At 42.8% G+C, this 22,430-nt stretch overlaps 1 protein-coding gene across 3 annotated transcripts; it reads right to left on the minus strand.

Annotated features, from left to right (window-relative positions):
• Positions 1–5,777: 5,777 nt before the first annotated feature.
• Positions 5,778–22,060, minus strand: LOC103558079 (zinc finger protein 26-like). 3 transcript variants are annotated; one of them, XM_070625548.1, is made up of 6 exons: positions 21,940–22,060; positions 11,707–11,795; positions 10,993–11,119; positions 10,312–10,395; positions 9,718–9,800; positions 5,778–9,238 (listed from the first exon to the last, which is right to left on the minus strand). In XM_070625548.1, the coding sequence occupies exons 2-6, from the start codon at positions 11,737–11,739 to the stop codon at positions 6,878–6,880; spliced, it is 2,688 nt and encodes an 895-aa protein (XP_070481649.1). In that variant the 5' UTR covers positions 11,740–11,795; positions 21,940–22,060; the 3' UTR covers positions 5,778–6,877. The 3 variants fall into 3 exon arrangements, with proteins under 3 accessions (XP_070481649.1, XP_070481648.1, XP_070481647.1); XM_070625547.1 differs by having other exon boundaries at positions 21,685–22,047; XM_070625546.1 differs by having other exon boundaries at positions 21,459–22,011.
• Positions 22,061–22,430: the final 370 nt, after the last annotated feature.

The following is a 22,430-nucleotide window of genomic DNA, read 5'->3' on the forward strand; positions in this document are numbered from 1 at the left end:
ACACCTATACACTGAAAGGTATTTATTGAAAGAAATCAAGGAAGGCATAAAGAAATGGAAAGAAATGCCATGCTCATGAATTGGAAGAATAAACATAGTTAAAATGTACATATTACCTAAAGCAATCTACAGATTCATTGCAATCAGATTTGCAAATTCATTGCAATTCACCCAGTCAGAATCCCAATTACATTATTTATGGAAATAGAGCAAAGAATCCCCAAGTTTATATGCAACAATGAAATACTCCACGTAGCCAAAGCAATCCTGAGAAAAAAGAACAAAGCTGGGAGTATCACAATCCTTGACTTCAAAATATACCATAATGCTATAGAAACCAAAATAGCACGGTACTGGCAGAAAAACAAACACACAGATCAATGGAACAGAATTGAAAGTCCAGAAATAAACCCACACATCTATGGACAGCTGATTTTTGACAAAAGAACCAAGAACATACAATGGAGAAAGGAAAGTCTCTTCAATAAATGGTGTTTGGAAAACTGGACAGCCAAGTGCAACAGAATGAGAGTACATCAGTATCTTATATCATACACCAACATTTACTCAAAAGGGATTAAAGACTTGAAAGAAAGACCTGAAACCATAAAAATCCTTGAACAAAATGTAGGCAGTACACTCTTTCACATAGGTCTTAGCAGTATCTTTTCAAATGCAAGTCTACTCAGGCAAGGGAAACAAAAGGGAAAATAAACCAACGGGACTACATCAGACCAAAGAGGTACTACAGGCACAGGAAACCATTAACCAAATGAAAAGACAACCCACCAACTGGGAGAAAATACTTGCAAATCATATATCTGACAAGGGGTTAATTTCCAAACTACATAAAGAACACAGACAACTCAACAACAGAAACACCAAATAACCCAATCAAAAAATGGGTAGAGGATGTGAACAGACATTTTTCCAAAGAAGATATACAGTTGACCAACAGGTACATGAAAAGATGTTCAACATCACTAACTTTTAGGGAAATGCAAATCAAAAATACAATGAGATATCACCTTACACCCATCAAAATGGCTATAATTAACAAGAGAAGAAATAACAAATGTTGGAGAGGATGTGGAGAAAAGACAACACTCATCCATTGCTGGTCTGAATGCAAACTGGTGCAGCCACTATGGAAAACAGTATGGAGATATCCCAAAAATTAAAAAGAGAAATACCACTTTATCCAGCTATGCCACTATTCTACATTTATCCAAAGAACATGAAATCCACAATCCCAAGAGATTTATGCCTCCTGCTCATTGGAGCATTATTAACAATAGCAAAGACTTGGAAGCAACCCAAGTGCCCATCAACAGATGAATAAAGGAGATTTGATATATATATATATATATATCAAATGTGTATATATATATATATATACATACAATGGAAAACTAGTCAGCCATGAAAAGGACAAAATTGTGCCATTTCCCACAACACCGACAGCCCTTGAGAATATTATGCAAAGCGAAATAAACCAGAGAAAGACAAACACTGTATGATTTCACTGATATGTGGAAGATAAACACATGCATAAGAACACATTAGTGGTTCCCAGAGGGGAAGCGGGTAGGGAGGGTAAAACAGGTAAAGGGGCACATGTGTATGGTGATGATAACTAGATTTGGTGGCAAACATGATGCAGTCTATACAGAAACTGATATGTAATAATGTACACCTGAAATTTACACAATGATATAAGCCATATGACATCAGTAAGATAATTAAAAAAAAATTATAAAAACTGGGTTGTTCAAGTTTTCTTAGGTTTGAGATTTTTCAAAAGCAGAATGTGGAAAAAAGTACACTTATTCCAAACACCCTCATGATGGTGAATTCAATTATTCTAGAACTCCTGTAATAAAGTCTCCATCCTTTTCTCCTGGAGGCCCGTTTGGAAGCTGTATGCAGATATGCAGGCCTAGGAAGTTTGAAGAGACAGGGAGTATTCTTGTTGGCTTTAGTAGAAAGACTTGTCTACATACAATGTTTACATATAGGAATATGCACATCATAGACATCTAATAAAGTATCTTTCTACCTGAATGTAATGTGGCACAAGTAAACGAAGGACATGCAAAGACAAAGCCAGGTTCCCAGATGAATCATTCTTTCACATATAAACGTAAAAAGAGGCCCTCTTGAACCGACATTCCCCCGGCGCTCCCCAGAATGGGCCAGAATTGGCAGATCTGTGAGGATGGGAGGACGTGGGGGCCGAGTCATCGTCACTCCAATGGCGGAATTTCTTTTCCTTCTGGAGACAAGTCACAAAGGCTGCTTTGGAGGCTTTTGAAGAGGGAAGCTCAGTGGGTGAAAAGACCCTGTGCACGGGCCCTCACATTTCTTGACTGAAACTTCTGGCGGGAGAACAAACGCCCCAACGGGCTCTGTGACGCGGAGGTGCTGGGAGGCCCCAGCGCCCCAGCGGGAGCGAGCGGCACACGCCAGGGCTCAGTAAGTAGGCCCTTGGTCACCCGGACCAAACACACTTTGACTCTCCCTTCAGCCACCAGGCCCTTTGTGCTGGCCTCACCAAAGCCGGGCTGGGCAGGACCACCAGCAGGAAGAAAGTCTCCAGATACCAGGAGCAGCCAAGAGAAAAGTCCTGATCAACAAGTAATCACACTTCCGCTTCCTGCCTGGGGACGAAGGGGGTGGAGCTCTGAGGCTCACACTGTCAGTCAAGAGACTGCTTCAGACTGAGAAATTCTACTGAACGATCACGAGTGAGGGCGGGCCTACGTTGATTCAGCGCTGGCTCTGGAGGCAGAAACAGCCCGAGACAAGGTGGAGGCTAGGACCAGGGCTTCAGGTGAGCTTCAGGCGGAGGGTGGGGCCCGCAGCTGGGTGGTGGTTGGATATGGGATTGTTCAGCAAAAGCTTTTTTTACCTGCTTCACCTCACCTTCCCAGAACCCTTAGAAGGGTTCTCCCCTAACGATCTGCCAGCCTATCCATGAAATAACCTATTTCCTCCATTCTGTCAACCCCATCATTTGGTCTTGTTTCTCCGTTTCTTTTTTATGAATGTTGGACACCATGGTAAACGCTATTGATTCTTTTGCATTTTTAATGTAATGACTATAAATCTTTTTTTTCTTTTTCAAATAACTGTTTTGATCTTTCCAATTTTCCCATATGGGACAGGACATCCCATATTATGTTGTGAAATAGCACCATTACCAGAAATGCTTCACTTACGAATGGTTCTAAAGTTTCTCTCATAACCATGTTTGCTGTAGCTTTCAGTGGGTTGCCATACCGACATTAATAAAGGTCTTTTTAAATCCAGATTTACTAACACATTTTATCAATAATTGATTGTTTACATTATCATATGTATTTTAGGAATCTATTGAATTGATAACTATTTTGCTATTTTAATGTTTCATCCGTTGCTGTACAAAATATTAAATGTCTACGTAGCCAAAGGAGTCTATTTTTTAAAATAAACCCTGGATTTCTTGTCTTGCCTTACAACGTGTCTGAAACATTACATTCGATGCAGATTTCATAATTTTCTTAAATTTACAACTTCTAAAGACATTTAAATATTTAATCATCATCCAATCTATTTTGATCGGGGTATGACGTAGCAGACCCAACTTTATTCCTCCAAGAGGCCAACTGTCGCAGGAGTACTTATTGATGAAATACCTTTGCCGTATGGATTTGAAATCCCACGTTTATTAAACAGTAAATTGATCTATGTACCTGTACTAGTACCAAGACTCTTCTCTACAGTAATATATTTATTATGCCCATGTCATAGCCTTTGATTTTAATAGTTTTAAATTGTTGTCATATGTAGTGGTAAAGAAAACTGGAAGCTACTGTTTGCTGCATCTTACCATGCTAGATGCCTCACAGACATGAAATTTATTATGCTCATAACTTGCCAATGCCGTAGGCACTATCATAATTTTCTCATTTGGTTCTTTAAACAGCTTTACTGATATAATTCACATACTGTACAATTCATCCATTTATATCTATACAATCCAATGTTGTTTAGAAAATGCACAGACTTGTGTAAAGTTATAACTTTAGAATGTTTTCATCACTTCAAAAGCAGCCTTGGGTGTCAAAACACTAATTTCCCTTCTCTCTTAACATACAGATGAACTCAAATCTCCTGTCTCAATAGATTCATACTTCATTACATTTCATGTAAATGAAATCATACAATCTTCTATCAATAGTTTCTTTTCACCTAAGATATTTTTAAAGGTTCACTGTGTTGCAGCATATATGACTCACATCATCTTGGCTTTTGGAGATTTTTCACATGAATATGCCACTTTGTCAGCATTGACAAACGGAAGCTGGGACCAAATCTGCTCCATTTCTCTTGTACAGCACTTATTGAGGATGCTGTCACTAGGAGTTCCAGCAGCAGAATGAGGCCAATCTGCAGGTGTGACCTCAAACACCACCCATAAGCTCTCAGGCTCAGGCAACAGTGACACATTCTGACAGGACCCATAGGTCTTCTTTCAGACAGTTAGGATATCATCTAAGGCCAACTGATGGGCTTACACTGCCCACAAAAGGTTAAGATTACTCTGCTGATCATCAGTGCTGTTGCCCACAATAAAAGAGGCAACATATTGGATAAATTACAATATATATATCCAAGAGCAAATCATAAAATGACATACTCCTCCACACAAATGTAACATTAATATGCACAGAGAATTCTTGATCTGAATTTATTGTTAACCTTGACTTAGATTATCATAGAGGTTTTTTTTTTTTTCTGTTTTATCTCCCCCAAAACCCCCTGGTACATAGTTGTCTATCTTAGTTGTGGGTCCTTCTAGTTGTGGCATGTGGGATGCTGCCTCAATGTGGCCTGACAAGTGGTGCCATGTCCGCGCCCAGGATCCGAACAAGGGAAACCCTGGGCTGCCGCAGCACAGCACACAAACTTGACCACTCGGCCATGGGGTCGGCCCCAGAGTGTTTTGATTAAGCCTTAAGAAAGTGACATTAAACACCTGCACAGGGGCTGGCCCTGTGGCTGAGTGGTTAAGTTGGCGCGCTCCACTGCAGGCAGCCCAGTGTTTCGTTCGTTTGAATCCTGGGCCAGACGTGGCACTGCTCATCAAACCATGCTGAGGCAGCGCCCCACATGCCACAGCTAGAAGGACTCTGAAGGACAATGAAGAATATACAACTATGTACCGGGGGGCTTTGGGGAGAAAAAGGAAAAAAAAATCTTAAAAAAAAAAACACCTGCACACCTGATGGCAATACTGGATGTAAGCCAAGGCTGCTTCAGCATCTGAAATATGTGATTTTGTATCACTGAAGCTGAAAACACATTGTGTTGGTCTGTGTCCATACTCAAGGGTCACATTCAGGAACTGCCAGTGAGGGCATCAAGCACACCAGATTATCAGGACCAGCTACATTCACGTGAGTTTTTCAATTTTCACCGCCCATGGATAGAACGACAAACACAGATGCAGGTCATACCACCTCCAACAGCTGTTGCTTGACTCAGACAAATATCATTGTTTTCCCAGGCTGTGGTGTTGGGTATGGTTGAAAGAGAACACTCATGATTCTCACCATCATCCTGTATGGGCTTGAGATTAAAGATCATCCCCAGGTAGTAGGGTTGTTGTTCACCCACAAAGGCCACAAAATCAGGGTGTCACCCATTATAGGTGTACTCTCTCTTTTTCTCCACTCATCCTATGCTTGAAACTGACTTTTTATCTGAAAGGACCAGCTGTGAGAGGAAAAAGGTAATTTTACAAAATTTATGATGTATTTTAACCATGTTGGTTGGTGTGACTCACTGTGAACGAGTTTGGTGAGCACTCTACACAGTCACAATCTCCACAATGTAAGTCCATGTCAACCCAACAAGATGATCAAGGTACTTATAAGAGGATTAACTGAATTCTGTTGACCCACTTTTAACCAGGCAGCAGCGTGGAAACTGTAGCAACTAGACTGCCCTATCACTGGAAAGAACACCTCGGGCACAGGAATGCTCAGGGACTAACCACAATAGCTTAAAACAGATCAATCAAACCACCCAGAATGGTGTGCCTCTCAGAAGACCCCAAGATTCACACTCACGGTAGCACTTCCTATATTTCTTATATTCCCACAATCTCTTGACTGTGAATAACCCCATATTTATTACAGATGAGAAATAATCTAATGGAAAATGATGACAACTGTACATTTTTTTACATTCATAAAGTTTTTCTCCACAGTGAGATCACAAGTGAACATGACCAGAACAGTTTTCCCACATCTTACTTCACTTGGTTTTCTCTCCACTGCAAGATCTCATATATACAATAAATGTATATTTCAATGAAAAAATATAGGGAAGGGCTTTCCATGTTTCTTAATAGGATGGCATCACTGAGAGTTCTCACAGGCTGGGCTGTGAGGAGATTCTGATGGCTCTCCCTCATTCCTTACATTCGAAACCATCTCTGCGGTGTGGTCCTTTCATGTCTTTGAAGTGAATCAGGACTACCGAGGGCTTCACCACATTCCTTACGTGGATAGGACTTCTCTCCAGGTGAGTTCTTTAATGACTGAAAGGAAGTGGGAAAATTGAAGTCTTTCCCATATTCCTTTGATTTATAAGGTTTCTCTCCAGTGAGAGATTGTAAACTATATTGTATGAAGAAATGGCCAATGTTTTCCAACATATATTACTCTCAATAGGCTTCTATGTAGTGTGAGTTCTAACAGGTTTATTAAGATGTGAGGAAGTATGAAAGGCTTTCCCATGTGTGTCACATTTAACAGGCTTCTCTCCAGCCTGAGTTTTTATGTGGGCAATAAAGCATGAGGATTGAGGGAAGGCTTTCCCACATTCTTTATTTCTCTCCAGTGTGAGTTCGCTTGTGAACGATTAAGGATGAAGGACTTGTAAATCTTTTTTCACATATACTACACACAAAAGGTTTCTGTCCACTGTGAGTTGTCAAATGGTAACGGAGACTTCTGGAATCAGCATAGGCTTTCCCACATGTGTCACATTTAAAAGGCTTTTCTCCACTGTGAGTTCTCAAATGGTAACGAAGAGTTGAGGAAACAGCAAAAGCTTTCCCACATACCTTACATTCAAATGGTTTCTCTCCAGTGTGAGTTCGCTTGTGCAAGACTAATTGTGAAGAAGTTGCAAACCTTTTTTCACATAGATTACACTCAAAAGGCTTCTCTCCACTGTGAGTTCTCAGATGGTAACTAAGAGCTGAGGAAGTAGCCAAGGCTTTCCCACATACCTCACATTGATAGGGTTTCTCTCCAGTGTGAGTTCGCTTGTGAGCGGTTAAGGATGAAGATCTTGTAAATCTTTTTTCACATATACTACACTCAACAGTGTTCTCTCCACTGTGAGTTTTTCTATGGACAATAAGGTTTGAGGATCGACTGAAGGCTTTCCCACATTCCTCACATTCATAGGGTTTCTCTCCTGTGTGAATTCGTTTGTGAGAGATTAATTGTGAAGAAGTTGCAAACCTTTTTTCACATAGATTACACTCAAAAGGCTTCTCTCCACTGTGAGTTCTCAGATGGTAACGAAGAGCTGAGGCAGTAGCCAAGGCTTTCCCACATGCCTCACATTGATAGGGTTTCTCTCCAGTGTGAGTTCGCCTGTGAAAGGCTAATTGTGAAGAACCTGCAAACCTTTTTTCACATAGATTACACTCAAAAGGCTTTTCTCCACTGTGAGTTCTCAGATGGTAACTAAAAGATGAGCAACTAGCCAAGGCTTTCCCACATTCCTCACATTGATAGGGTTTCTGTCCAGTGTGAGTTCGCTTGTGAAAGATTAATTGCGAAGAAGTTGCAAACCTTTTTTCACATAGATTACACTCAAAAAGATTCTCTCCACAGTGAGCTCTCAGATGGTAACGAAGAGCTGAGGAAGTACCAAAGGCTTGCCCACATTTCTCACATTCATAGGGTTTCTCTCCAGTGTGAGTTCGCTTGTGAATGATTAAGGATGAAGGACTTGTAAATCTTTTTTCACATATACTACACACAAAAGGTTTCTGTCCACTGTGAGTTGTCAAATGGTAACGGAGACTTCTGAAATCAGCATAGGCTTTCCTACATGTGTCACATTTAAAAGGCTTTTCTCCACTGTGAGTTCTCAAATGGTAACGAAGAGTTGAAGAAACAGCAAAAGCTTTCCCACATACCTTACATTCAAATGGTTTCTCTCCAGTGTGAGTCCGCTTGTGAACAATTAAGGATGAAGGACTTGTAAATCTTTTTTCACATATACTACACTCAACAGTGTTCTCTCCACTGTGAGTTTTTCTATGGACAATAAGGTTTGAGGATCGACTGAAGGCTTTCCCACATTCCTCACACTGATAGGGTTTCTCTCCAGTGTGAGTTCGTTTGTGAAAGATTAATTGTGAAGAACTTGCAAACCTTTTTTCACATAGATTACACTCAAAAGGCTTCTCTCCACTGTGAGTTCTCAAATGGTAATGGAGACTTGTGGAAGCAGGAAAGGCTTTCCCACACGTGGCACATTTAAAACGCCTTTCTTCAGAGGGAGTTTTTTTGTGGTGAACAAGGCCTGAGGATTGAGTGAAAGCTTTCCCATATTCCTTAAATTCATAAGGTTTCTCAAGAGTGTGACTTCCCAAGTGAGCATTAACAAGCACAGAACGCTTAAAGCTTTTCCCACATTCCTTACAGATAAATGGTTTTATTCCAGTGTGAATTTCAATGAGAGAATGAGAGTATGAGATCCCTTCAGAAGATTTCCCCCATTCCTTACATTCGTAATGGCTGTTACCAGTTTGAGTTTGTACACGCACAGCAAGGCTTGTGGAGTGAATAAAAGATCTCCCATATTCCTTCCATTCACACAGTTTTCCTCCATTGTGAGTTCTCGTTTGGGCCTGAATGTAAGACTGATTCACAAAGGCTTTCCTGCCATGACTGCATTTGAATGCTTCCTCTTGCATGCTAGTTTTTGAGTACGTAACATCTGAACTCAGGCTGATGGCTTTTCCCCACTGACTAAACCTAGAAAATTTCTCTCCAGTAGAGGTTTTCGTGTGTAGACCAAGGAAGCGTTTTTCATGCTGATTATCCTCATGAGCGTTCCCTCCATTCTGAGTTCTCCTCTGGGTCTCAAGACATGAATGTTCACTGAAGACTTTCCCACATTGCTCACAATCATAGAGTTCCCACCCACTGTGGATTCTTTCCTGTTGATGAATAAAAGAATGATAATTCAAAGATTTCTCAAACTCAATAATTTATCTTACCCATCTCAAAGCAGAAGCATCATTATGATGATGATGATTTCCATCGTTATCATTACACTCATACACTTCCTACTGTGTTCATTTCTTTCAAGTTTAAGGATGGAATCTCTCTGCCAGAACGATATGCCATCTACTCAAATCCTAAGATTCCTGTACGGTCTCATGGTATTGTTAGAAAACTCAATGGCAAATTACATAAGTGGGAATGAGTCATTCTTGGAATTCTGAAGCAACAACTTTCAAGTTAGGTTTAAAATATTCCCAAATTCACCATATTCACAATACCTCTCCAGAGTCATTGCTCTCTCTTGGGCCAATGCCACTCATCTCAAATATCTATCACTTGCTCTCGTGTTCTATCTAATGAAAATCCCAACCTTTTCTAAACGTGGAAAATAAATATGTCTTTTAAAACTTACCATTTCTATACTATTGGATGCTTTTCCCCAAAACATACCCTGCTGAATTGCTGAGTCTTTGGTTTTAAGTTGAATATCCCATTCTAAAATAAACAAGGAGAAAATATGTAGGAATTTACAGACAGAAATGTACATTAAAGGGATTAAGAATAGTAGGCTCATTTGTATTATTTCTAAGTTAAACATATTAAATAAAAGATAAGACAGATTCGAGGAGTTTGACTTTGCCAAAATTTTGGAATAAGGATGTGTACTCAAAGATTCAGCAATCAATTAGAAGAATTCTATGGAAGTTAAATATGATGGGGAAAAGAGACAGAATATCATCAGGCAAAGAAAGTAGGAAAGTTCTGGACAAAGAGCATATACCAAGTGATTAACTTAAAAGACAAACAGGACAAGGTTTTTTTCTGAGATCATAGGAAACTTTGACCGAATGTAAAGTAAGAATGTATGAGAAGCTCATGATATCCCAAAGCATCAGAGAACACTGACCTCAGCCTTCAAGAGAAAGCACGTCTTAAAGTTTCCTCATTGTCATTCCAAACATCGTGAAATTTTCATTGACCAGCGAAGTTCTTCACGATGACTCACCTTGGAAGACTCCAGTCTCCACTGTCCCCAACTCTTCTTCTTGTTCCAACCAACATATCAGATTGGGTCTGAACAACTGATACTCTGTTCACAGGAAAAGAGATCTTAATGGGAAAGGCCTCTAAAACAGATGACAAACGTTCACATGAAGCAACTTCTAGACTTCTAATGAATGAAGTAAAATAATTTCAAAAGAGAACAAAATGCAAATATGCTCTTTCTGTGTTTCAAAGAGACTGGTTGTCTCTGGCCCATGAAACCCATGTTCAAATGTATATATTTATATATATATAAATATATTACAAACTATTAAGACTTATACTGAAGCAAGAAATAAAGTAAATGCAAAAAGAAATGTTCATTCTCGTGGAGAAACCACTACACCAGTGGTTGTTAAACTGTGTTGTCCAACAGGATCACATCCACTGTTTTTGTTAAAACAGAAATGACTGGGCTTAATGCCAGTTTCATTCACTATGTTGAAGGTGGGTCTGAGAATGCACATTCTAACAGAGTGATGGGGATGGTGTTAGTCCTAGAACCACAGTTCTATGGTTCAGTTCACCCATTAGTGTAGAGATTCATGTCCGTTAAGTTCCATGAGCAGATTTCACATTTCCAATACTGGAACTGGGAATATATCTTTCCCATAAGAGGCTACAGGAAGGATGGCAGCCTTACCTACTGTGGTCAGGTTCTTGTAGGTCTCTAGCATCACATCTCTGTATAGATTTCTCTGAGTTGGGTCCAGTAAAGTCCACTCCTCTTGGGTGAAGTGCACAGCCACATCAGCAAAGGTAACTGAGGCCTAAATCATCACACATAAGCTGGCTTCAGTAAAGTAACATCTCCAGCAGTGTTCACTGGGGAATGAAGATGGGAGATCCAACGACAACAGAGGGTGTCTAGGTCTCTTATCATATCCCGCAAGGTGCGATGAAGCTTGATCTACACTCACTCATGGTTGATATCTTCCAGTTATGGCTTTAATGGAACCTATGACACATGAACTTATTTGACCACAACTAGATGGACAGCTCTTCTCCATCTTATTTCCCTCTGGCAGCAGAGTCCTAAGGAGCTGAAGAAGCTGATGAGCGATTAAATTCTTTGATAAATGCATACTTTTATCTTTGTTACCATGAGAGCAGGCAGCAAAACGAAAAAATATGCAGTTGCCATCATAAGAGACAACAGTAGATGGTAATTATCAAACTACTGAGATTATTCACAGGAAACAATATGAGAGGCTCCATTTTGGGAGGGAATTCAGCAGGGACTCAGTCCTTGAGTGGCTTCATTTCTTTTAAAAGCCCTGGTACAGGTGTATCTAGAAAGAAATCTATTTTGTGGATGCAGTATCTCATTTTGTAGAAGGATACACCTTCTAATTACCTGAGAAAAATTTGTCAAATACTCAGTCACCATCCTTTCTGCCTCTATCTTTTCCTCAGGAAGGCAGAAAGGGTCCTTAGAAAGCAGACCTAGGAAAAAAGAAAAAAGGCATGAGGACCCAGAGATGACCCTAATTTCAACATTCACCTGCCTGGAAGTCATTCCATTCTTGCTTGAAATTCTGAAATATCCCTGCACACCCAAGAAATATACACACACACACACACACACACACACACATTACTGCCATCAAACATCACAGAGGAGTCCTGTCTCTCCTGGAGCCACAAAAGGGAATCGTGTGCCATGGTGCCCATCAAGAAAAGTATAATGGTTTCATTCCACAGGGAAGGAAAGAAGTCCTGAGGAATGTGACTCTTCATTTGTCAAGGCAATACACTTGCTGAATCAAGCAGCCACTCTACCTAATGCATTGTATACCAGGAAACTGATGTAGAGAACAGCATTCTCTGGCCCACTTCAGCTCCTCCTACACAAACCAGCAGCATGACTGCTCAGGTCCAGACCAAAGGACTCTGTGTCTTGAATGTGAAACTGAAAGCCAATACAACAGTATGCTCTATATCAAGGGTATCAGTGGGGCCGACCCTGTGGCCGAACGGTTAAGTTCACGTGCTCTGCTTCGATGGCCCAAAGTTTGGCCAGTTCAGACCCTGGGCATGGACATGGCACTGCTCATCAAGCCATGCTGTGGCAGTGCCCCAGATAGCACAACCAGAAAGACCTACAACTAGAACATATAACTGTACTGACGGGCTTTGGGAAGAAGAAGAAGAAGAAGAAGATTGGTAACAGACATTAGCTCAGGTGCTAATCTTTAAAGAAATAATAAAAATCTTTCTTTTAAAAAAAGAGTCTCAGTAACATCAATTGCCATTTACTGAGGACCATGTGTACTAGATGTCTCTCTGGAAGTTGGTAACTCACATATATTTGGAACCACTTACTCAAGTTGTGTGAATATAGTCTTTCACCTTTCTTTTTCTTTTTAATTTTTTTTTTCCTGAGGAAGATTAGCCCTGAGCTAACTACTGCCAGTCCTCCTTTTTTTGCTGAGGAAGCCTGGCCCTGAGCTAACATCCATGCCCATCTTCCTCTACTTTATATGTGGGACGCCTGCCACAGCATGGCGTGCCAAGCAGTGCCATGTCAGTACCCGGGATCCGAACCGGTGAACCCTGGGCCACTGAGAAGTGGAACGTGCACACTTAACCACTGCGCCACTGGGCCGGCCCCTATAGTCTTTCAACTTTAAATTTTGTGTTTTCTAAAGATAACTCAAGCACATCTGATAAAAATTTAGTACGCAGAGAATTTAGAAGTCTTCAAATGTGCAAAAAATGTAAAATATCACAGTGTTTTTATATTACTTACATGCTTAAGTAAATATTTCCCTTATAAACATGATTTACACATTCTACTGTACAGCAGTGGTTAAGATTGCCACCGGGGATATGACGCGAAGTAAAATGATTTATATGGTCAATATTCTTGAGCTTCCCTTAGGATACTGGAGAAGTCTGAAGCTCTGGGCATCCTTTTAAGTTCTTACTGCTGCCTTATTCTTTTATTCCCACAGTGAATAATGAACTTATTTCTCTCTATCAGGCACTCAGTTGAGCGCACTAACTTATACAGAAAATGTCCTAGGCAACACTTTATTGGACAATATAGACAATAAAGCAATAAGTAACATGCCAATTCATAACTGATAAAAATGATTCAGCAGGTGAGAAAATAAAGGATGGGAGGGAGGGAAGGGAAGGGGAAATAATCATTAGGTCTTCCACATCTGACTCTAAAAGATAAGAAGTGTCAATGTTTTTCCAAAAGAAACTCAGAATACATTCAAGGACAGGGAAGCCCCCACAGGTCTTGGTTGGAAACACTCAGATTAGTAGGTCTGTGTCCTTGCCTTGCCTTGGGAAAGGGGTCATGCCATATCATACTTTGCCCAACATTTGTCTATTTTATGTTTCTTTTCAGACAACTACCTTTTCATTTTACTTATCAGTTCCATTTTCTAGCCACATGGCTTTTATATTTACTCACTTCTTCCACAGACTTTCTTCATGTTTAACTGCCTTTTCACATTCCTTATTTGAAGATTAATTTCTTTGTGCTAAAAATCGAGAACCTTTGGAGTGATGTCAGAATCATGGCAGAGTGAGTTGTTCCCTCTGTCTCTCTCCTCTAAGATACGAGCAGTAGGACAGACATCTGTAGACCAACAAAGTACTCTGTGCACAGCACACTAGAATGCCAGAAAAGTTCACACATCTATACATCTGAAGGTGGACTGACTGGACTTCCTGGATGTGGTGGAACCAGAGAAACAGTTGCAGCAGCCTCCAAGACTGAAGTTCCAGGAATTATGGCCACAGCTGGAGCTAGAGGCCCCTGGAACTGAGGTGACACTCATGAAAAGAAGCCCCAGGAATCCAGGCAGTGCATGCTCCTGTAGGCCCCAGGATGATACCTGTAAATGAGCCCCCTCCCACTACCCTGGTGGCAGCCCCATCTGACACTGCTCCTGCCAGCAGCAAGGGCTGAATCCAAGACCCTGCCAACCAGCAGTGGTGTAGCCCGTAACCTGAGATTCCAGGATTCCCACCAGCACCTGAGACCAGAGGCCGTAAGAGCCACAGTGGTGCCTTTGATTTAGACCCCAAAAGCAGTGCCCCCAGGAAGACGCCTGCCAGCAACAAGTGTTGCACACAACACCTGGGGACCCAGGCAGCAGTTGCAGTACCAGTAACCTGAGTTCAGGAGCTGCGTAGGCACCAGAAACAGAGACTCAGGGAGTCACAGTGGTGCTCATGACTTAGGTAACCATGCCCTTGGGGCAGTGGCGGTGCTAGCGTCACCAATAACCCTGTCCCACTCGGCAGCAGCAGCAATACCCACAAACTGAACACCCCCAGCAAGACTTGTCCAGTATTCTCAGAGAACCCGGGAGTAACAGTGCAGAGGGCACATGTGGCAGCAGTGCATGAGCCCATGGAGAGCATGCAGAGAGCCAGGCAACGGCAACAACAGGGCCCATAACCCTGGTGCCCTCCAGCTTCAGAAGCCCTTGCAACTTCAGGCCCCGACCATAGCAGGGGTGCCTGCAGACACCCAGATGTCACAGAGGTTGCCATGACCCTGGCTCCCACCCCACTTTTCCCATTACCCCCACCACAGTGGCAGAACCCACGACCTAGGCAACCCCAGAAGTAGCAGACGACCTTACAGTACAAGTGACCTTGGGGGTGACAGCCACAATTACACCAGTATCAATAAGCGACAAGGTACCAGCAACCTCAGAGTCAACAGCAGCACAAGGTGGGCACTGAAAATTCCTGACAGATAGTGGAGGATGGAAGGCTCTCGAATACAACCAGAAGTAGCTCAGAATCAAAATAAACAAAGACTTACCTAAGTAAGAAAGCTTTTTGGTACCCAAATGTGCCAGCAGGGGAACAACTCATCAAGCACTGTGAAAACTACAGGAACTCAGTACCATAAAAAGAAAATGACACTTTTCAAGAAACCTAACTTGCACTCACAGAAAACTGTGAACGAATGACAAAGAATTCAAAATAGCTGTCCTAAAGACACTCAATGGGTTAAAAGAAAACACAGGAAGACAGTTCACTGACCACAGGAATAAAACTAATGAACAAAAGGAGTGCTTCAACAAAGAGATTGAAACTCTAAAAAAAAAAAAATGAACTTGGAAAACCGGCAGTGAAGAACACAATAAATAAGATTGAGAATAAAGGAGAAAGCATTGGAAATGGAGCAGACCATATGGAGGAGAGAGTTACTGAGCTCTAAGATAGAAATCCAGAAAAGATTCTGGTGGGAGAGGAGAGAGAATAAAGATATTCTTAAAATGGACAGATCATACAAGAAATATTTGACTCAGTTGGGAAAAGCAAAATAAGGATAATGGGTATCCCAAAAGGAGGAGAGAGGGAGAAGGGAGCAGAGAGCTTATTTAAAGAAATAAGAGCTGAGACATTCCCAAACCCCGGGGAAGGAACTGGATCTACATGGTCATGAAGCTAAGAGAACACTTAATTATCTCAACGCAAAAAGACCTCCTCCAAGACACATTATACTAAAAGTATCAAAAGTCAATTAGAAAGAAAGAACATTAAGGGTGGCCGTAGAGGAGAAAATAACTTACAAAGGAATCCCCAGTAGGTTATCAGGGGATTTCTCAGCAGAAGCTCGACAGGCTTAAGAAAGAGTGAAACGATATACTCAAAATATTCAAGAATAAACACTGTCAGCCAAGAACATTCTATCCAGCAAGGTTATCCTTCACATACGAAGGAGAAATAATGGCTATCCCAGAGGGACAAAAGCTGAGGGAGTTCGCCACTAGACCTGCCTCAAAGAAATGCTGAAAGACGTTCTTCTATCTGAACATGTGACAAAGGTATAGAAAGCTTGCAGCAAGGTGATAAATACACAGAAAAGACACACAGAAAAAATTAACATAGTTAAAATGTCCATTGTACCTACAGCAATTGACAGATTCAATGCAATCCCAATCAGAATTCCAATGACATTCTTCATGGAAACAGAACAAAGAATGTTATAATTTACATGGAACAACAGATGACCCCAAATAGCCAGAGCAATGCTGACAAAAAAGAAGAAAGGTGGAGTTATTACACACCCTAAATTCAAAATAGACCAGAAAGCTAGAGCAATCAAAACAGTATGGCAGTGGCAGAAAACCAGACACACAGCTCAATGGAACACAATTGAGAGCCCACAAATAAACCCACACGTCTACAGACAGCTAATCTTCAACAAAGGAGCCAAGAACACACAATAGAGAACAGAAAGTCTCTTCAATAAATGGAGTTGGAAAAGCTGGACGGCCACACACAAAAGAGTGAAAGCAGACCACTGTCTTATACCATACACAAAAATTAACTCAAAATGCGTTACAAACTTGAATGTAAGACCTGAAACCAGAAAATTCCTAGAGAAAAACACTGGCAGTCCGCTCTTTGATATGTCTTAGAAGTATTACTTTGAATATCATGTCTCAGGCAAGGGAATCAAAAGTGAAAACAAACAAGTGGGACGACATCAGACTGGAAAGCTTCTATTTGGGAAAAGAAGCCATCCACAAAACAAAAGGACAAACTGGCAATTGGGAGATGATATGTGCAAACCACATATCTGATAAGAGGTTAATATTGCAAATGTATTCATAAAACTCATACAAGTAAACAAAAAAAACCAAACCACCCAATCAAAAGACGCGAAGAGGCTATGAATAGATATTTTTCCAAAGAAGATATCCAGATGGCCAACAGGCATATGAAAAGATGTTCAACATCACTAGTTATCAGGGAAATGCAAATCAAAACTACAATGACATATCACCTCATGCCCAATAGAATGGGTATCACTAACAAGACAAGAAATAATAAGTGTTGGAGAGGATGCAGAGAAAAGGAAACCCTCCTGCACTGTTGGCGGGATTGCAAACAAGTACAAACTCTATGGAAAACCATATGGAGAGTTCTCAAAAAATAAAGAATAGAAGGGCTGGCCCAGTGGTGCAGCAGTTAAGTGTGCACGTTCTGCTTCGGCAGCTTGGGGTTCGCTGGTTTGGATCCCGGGTGCGGACATGGCACCGCTTGGCACGCCATGCTGTGGTAGGCATCCCACATATAAAGTAGAGGAAGATGGGCACGGATGTTAGCTCAGGGCCAGTCTTCCTCAGCGAAAAGAGGAGGATTGGTAGCAGTCAGCTCAGGGCTGATCTTCCTCAAAAAACAGAAAGAAAGGAAAGAAGGAAGGGAAGGGAGGGAAGGGGAGGAAGGGGAGGGAGGGGAGGGGGGAGGGAGGCAGGGAGGAAAGGAAAGCAAAGAAAGAATAGAAATACCATATGATCCAGCTATTCCACTACTGGGTATTTACCCAAAGAGCATGAAATCACTAATTCAAAAAGACACACGCACACCTATATTCATCGCAGCATTAATCACAATAGCCAAGACTAGGAAGCAACACAAGTGCCCATCAGTGGGATGAATGAATAAAGATGATGTGATATATATAGAATGGAATGCTACTCAGCCATAAAAAGGCAGTATCTTGCCATTTGTGAGCAGGTGGAAGGACCTTGAGGGTATCATACTAAGTGAAGTCAGTCAGATGGAAAGACAGTCACCATATGACTTCACTTATATGTGGAAGATAAACAAAGAAACACACACACTCAGAGAATGGACTGGTGGATACTGGAAGGAAAGTGGCTGGAGGGAGGGCAAAAGGAGTAAGAGGCACACGTGGAAGGTGTTGGATGGCAACTAGACTTTTGGCGGCGAACAGAATGAGGTCTGTACAAAAGTCAAAATATAATGATGTAAACCTGAAACGGATACATTATAAACCAGTGTGACCTCAATTAAAAAAGAAACCTTAACTTTAATAAATCAAAGACAGACCAATGGCCAAATGCTAATCTACCAAATGGTCTTTGAATGGTGTCAACCACTGACAGTTCCAGAGTTCATTATCTTTGAACCAATATCACCCTCACAACCCCACAGTCCTTATTCTACATTTCAGATGACTACAACCCAGAAACACATATGGTCACAAAAATTGTGCGTCTAGCCTCACAGTCTAATTGTCCTTATTACCAGGGTTCTCAAACTGGGGGTCCTTGGGCTAAACAGGCCCACCAATCTGTTTAGTCAGTGGCAACATAGAATGTTTTGACTTTCCTTATATTTTCTAATTGAGATATAATTAACGTACAGTTAAATACACACAGCTTAAGCATTTGCTGGATGAGCTTGGACAACTGCATACAGGCATAGTAAAACCCAGCAAAAACAAGATACAGAATATAGCTATCCCCCTACAAAGATTTCTTGCTCCTTCCAGTTCATTCCTTCCCCGTGCTCTCAGACAAGCAATTTTTGAGTTCAATCAGGACACACTATTCTGTATATGTACATCAGGCATTTCACATAACATTTCCTTACTATACCTCAATTAATCTTTCTTCTATTGTTTAGTTTAACAATACGGAAAAACCTATTAAAATCTCCCACTAGAATTGTGGATTTGTCTATTTCTTCTTCTAACTATGTCAAGAAAGTTTTATCTATTTGCAACAATTACTACTGAGTGGGCATACATTTAAATTTTTAAAATTTGGGAGAAACACAAGCTTTTATAATGAGCTCTGTAGCTGTATCAGTGCTTTCTGACACTGCTGTCTGACATTAGGATCGGCTTGTTTGGGAGAGGTCTTTGTGCACTTCATGCGAAGCACTACGTCTCTTCTGGATGCCAACGTCTGCCAGTATGAAGGGTGGCGGAGAGCCTTGCTCACCGAAGGCGCCCACTGGTTGACGATCAACAGAGACCCATCACGCCACTCTTCACGTACACCTAGATCACAGCTAAATAGTTGTTCATAACAATATATCTCAGTTTTTTGTTTTTTTTTTTTAACATTTTACTTTTCCTTTTTCTCCCCAAAGCCCCCCAGTACACAGCTGTACATACATTCTAGTTGTGGGTCCCTCCAGCTGTGGTACATGGGACACCGCCCCAGCATGGCCTGATGAGCGGCACCACGTCCACGCCCAGGACTGGAACCTGTGAAACCCTGGGCCGCCGAAGCAGAGCACGTGAACTTAACCACTCGGCCACGAGGCCGGCCCTATCTCAGTTCTTAGAAATACATATTTAATTACTCTAAGAACGTAAAGGTGGGAGGAACACTGTCTTCTGAGCACTCATCCACCAGCTTCACCATCTCTGCACACCAGTCACTTGTTTCCAGCAGCCTCCTTATATGGACGGTTAGTGCTCCAGGTTTTGCACCTGATTCCCTCTCTCCAGCTACCCACCACTAATGACATGTCTGCACCCAGAGGTTGCTTACTGCCTGCCCACTGACTGTTGACTACCTGTGGTTCTGGCAACCTTGTGAACGTCTTCACCATGCGATGGGCTGCCATGATATCTTCTCTGACAAGGTCTGAAGTCCAGCCTTGGGGAGAGGGCCCATCTAGAAGTCTGGCTTTCTTTAGGTGGTCTCCATCCACACTAGGATATCTGTTACAATCCTCCTTACATCTTTATGTTTCACTTCTCTTGTTAAAATGAGACTCATTTTTGTCTCTTGATTTTATGCAGACTTATGCACAAGTGAGAACAGTGATCCCTGGAGACAAACGAGTAAACAGGAGATCTGGGGACACATTTAGTCAAGCCTTTGGACCTGAGCAACGAGCTGAGCCCCTTGCCAATAAGAAAGACATTCACAGAATCACCGTATCTGCACAGTCTCACCAACTTTATCCTCAGACTCCTCATCAACTGTTTCACTATGGCATGGTTAGCTCACTGGGACACCCAAGTGGGAAACAGAGAGGGTAACATGGATATTACCAAGCCACGTGGAGCCTCCAGTGCTTTCTGGCAACCTGCCTGGTCAGGGGAGTGTTCTGGTCCTTTACCTGTGGAGTGATTCTAGCCCCCTAGATGCAACAGTGTCTATAAAAAGTCAGACAGGAGGGGTTACTCTGGATGTTCGGTCAGGGAATCAAAGGCCTGATCTGGGTAGGAGACGGAACCTCCAGGTGGACTACAAGACCACTCTATGTTTATTAACATATATTTTCGCTACGGTTGATAATAACACAAGCGAATTGCTGATTCTGATTAATTCCTTGAATGAATTTGCTGTTCATAAGATTAAAACACATTTATACTTTCTCCTTTTTTTTTTTTTTTTCCAGGAAGATTAGCCCTCAGCTAACTACTGCCAATCCTCCTCTTTTTGCTGAGGAAGACTGGCCCTGAGCTAACATCCGTGCCCATCTTCCTCTACTTTATATGTGGGATGCCTACCACAGCATGGCGTGCCAAGCGGTGCCATGTCTGCACCCGGGATCCGAACCAGCGAACCCCGGGCCGCCGAGAAGCGGAACGTGCGAACTTAACCGCTGCACCACCGGGCCGGCCCCTATACTTTCTCCTCTTTTCTCTTGATTCACTTCATATGAACAGACGTCATTTACCTTTTCTGTCAGGTACACACCGGAGATTAGAATCCTCCTTCGGCATTTTCAGCAACCAAATAAAACGTCTCCACTGTCAAAACTGGGAGTAAACCTTAATGCTCTCCCCTCTCTCAGCCTAGATGTATAACCAAACAAATACAGAACACTTTCCCCATATCTACTTGAGCTCCAGAACTCTAATCAATTTGTAATAACACATTTATTTCCTGGAGAGATGTTTGCCTCCCCCAACAGTTTACAAGTTTCTTAAGAATAGCCTTGGGTTGACTCTTCTCACTAAGCACTAATTGACCATCCAAACATTCATTAAGTGGGAGTATAACACCTAGTAAATGAATATACAAAGCCTTGCAAGCTGTGAAATGTGAAATAATGGAATCACTTACGTCTAAGGGCTTAAAAACAGCGCTGGGAGCCATTAAGGAAATGGGTCTTATGCAGGTCGTCAGGGAGCAGAAAAGGAACTTTCCAACCGAGTCACCTGAAGAAACCTGCAGCCCCTCCCAGTGAGGGACTTGGCCTCCCACTAGCCGGCCTCACCGATGAATTACCTTTAGCCAAGATTAGTTTTTTGAGCTACCGCCAATTAACATTTTTTGCAATACAAACCTCCTCCTTTAAAAGCCCCTTCTACTCCCTAGCGCACACTATCAGGGTTCCTACCTGAATCCGTGCTCCCAGAATTGCAGGTCTGCGATCCACAAATAAACGCCTCTCTGCCTTTCATTTGGCGGTCTATTTTTAGGTTAAGAGACCTAAGAAACTATCTTATTTTCCGTAACGTTCAGAAATGAAGAACGCGCCAAGACAAGGCCAAATCCTCCGGTGACACGTTCTGTCGCCCAGGAAAAGCAGCAGAGGCCCCCGAACCACTTTCCCCCGGACTCACAGCCACACGGCGGGGTCGCAGGTCCAGAGAACCGGAGGGCGCGGGGCCTGAGCAACGGGACTCGCACAGCGGAGCTGCTTCTCCTTCTGGGAAAAAGCCTCGAAGGTGACTCGGAGGCTCTGACCAGGGAAGCGCAGGGGACGCCAACGCCCCGCACGGCGCCCTTCCCGCCCCGGCTCAGCGCGGGGCCCAGCGGCCGGGCGGACGAGCGGAGACCCGGCCTCTCTACGGAGCCCCTGGGGTCCCGGGCCGCACCTGTCCTTTAACGCCCTCCGTGCGCCCAGAGAACTCCCTCCACGGGCCGCACCGAGGAGGTGGCCACCGCACGAGGACCGACTTCAGAACTCCACGAGGCGCTGAGTCGCGAGACGAAAAGACCGCGCGAACCAGTGACGCCACTTCCGCTTCCTGCCTTGGAAGTAGGCGGGGGGTGTGGGGTGGGGGGGAGCCCCCAGGGCTCGGGCTGCCAATCACGTCCGTCCGTTTCCGGCAGAGAACTCGTAGTCCTCCCCGCGTGGGCGCCGATGGGCCCTGGCGTCGCTCGGCGCGGGCCTGGGGCCAGAAACAGGCCCCGCAGCCCAGGCGGAGGACGGAGGCCGGCCTGTGGGCGGGGCTGCCTGCGCGTGTGGGGCCCAACCGCGGGTGCCGGGTTCCGGGGAGACTTGGCCCCCGCGGGGTTAGATGGCAGACTGAGAGGCTGGGGGTGGGGACTTAGGCCGCCCGGTGCTCATCAAAACCTTCTCCCC

This window comes from Equus przewalskii, chromosome 6 (genome assembly GCF_037783145.1).
Source record: "Equus przewalskii isolate Varuska chromosome 6, EquPr2, whole genome shotgun sequence".
NCBI classification, from domain to species: domain Eukaryota; kingdom Metazoa; phylum Chordata; class Mammalia; order Perissodactyla; family Equidae; genus Equus; species Equus przewalskii.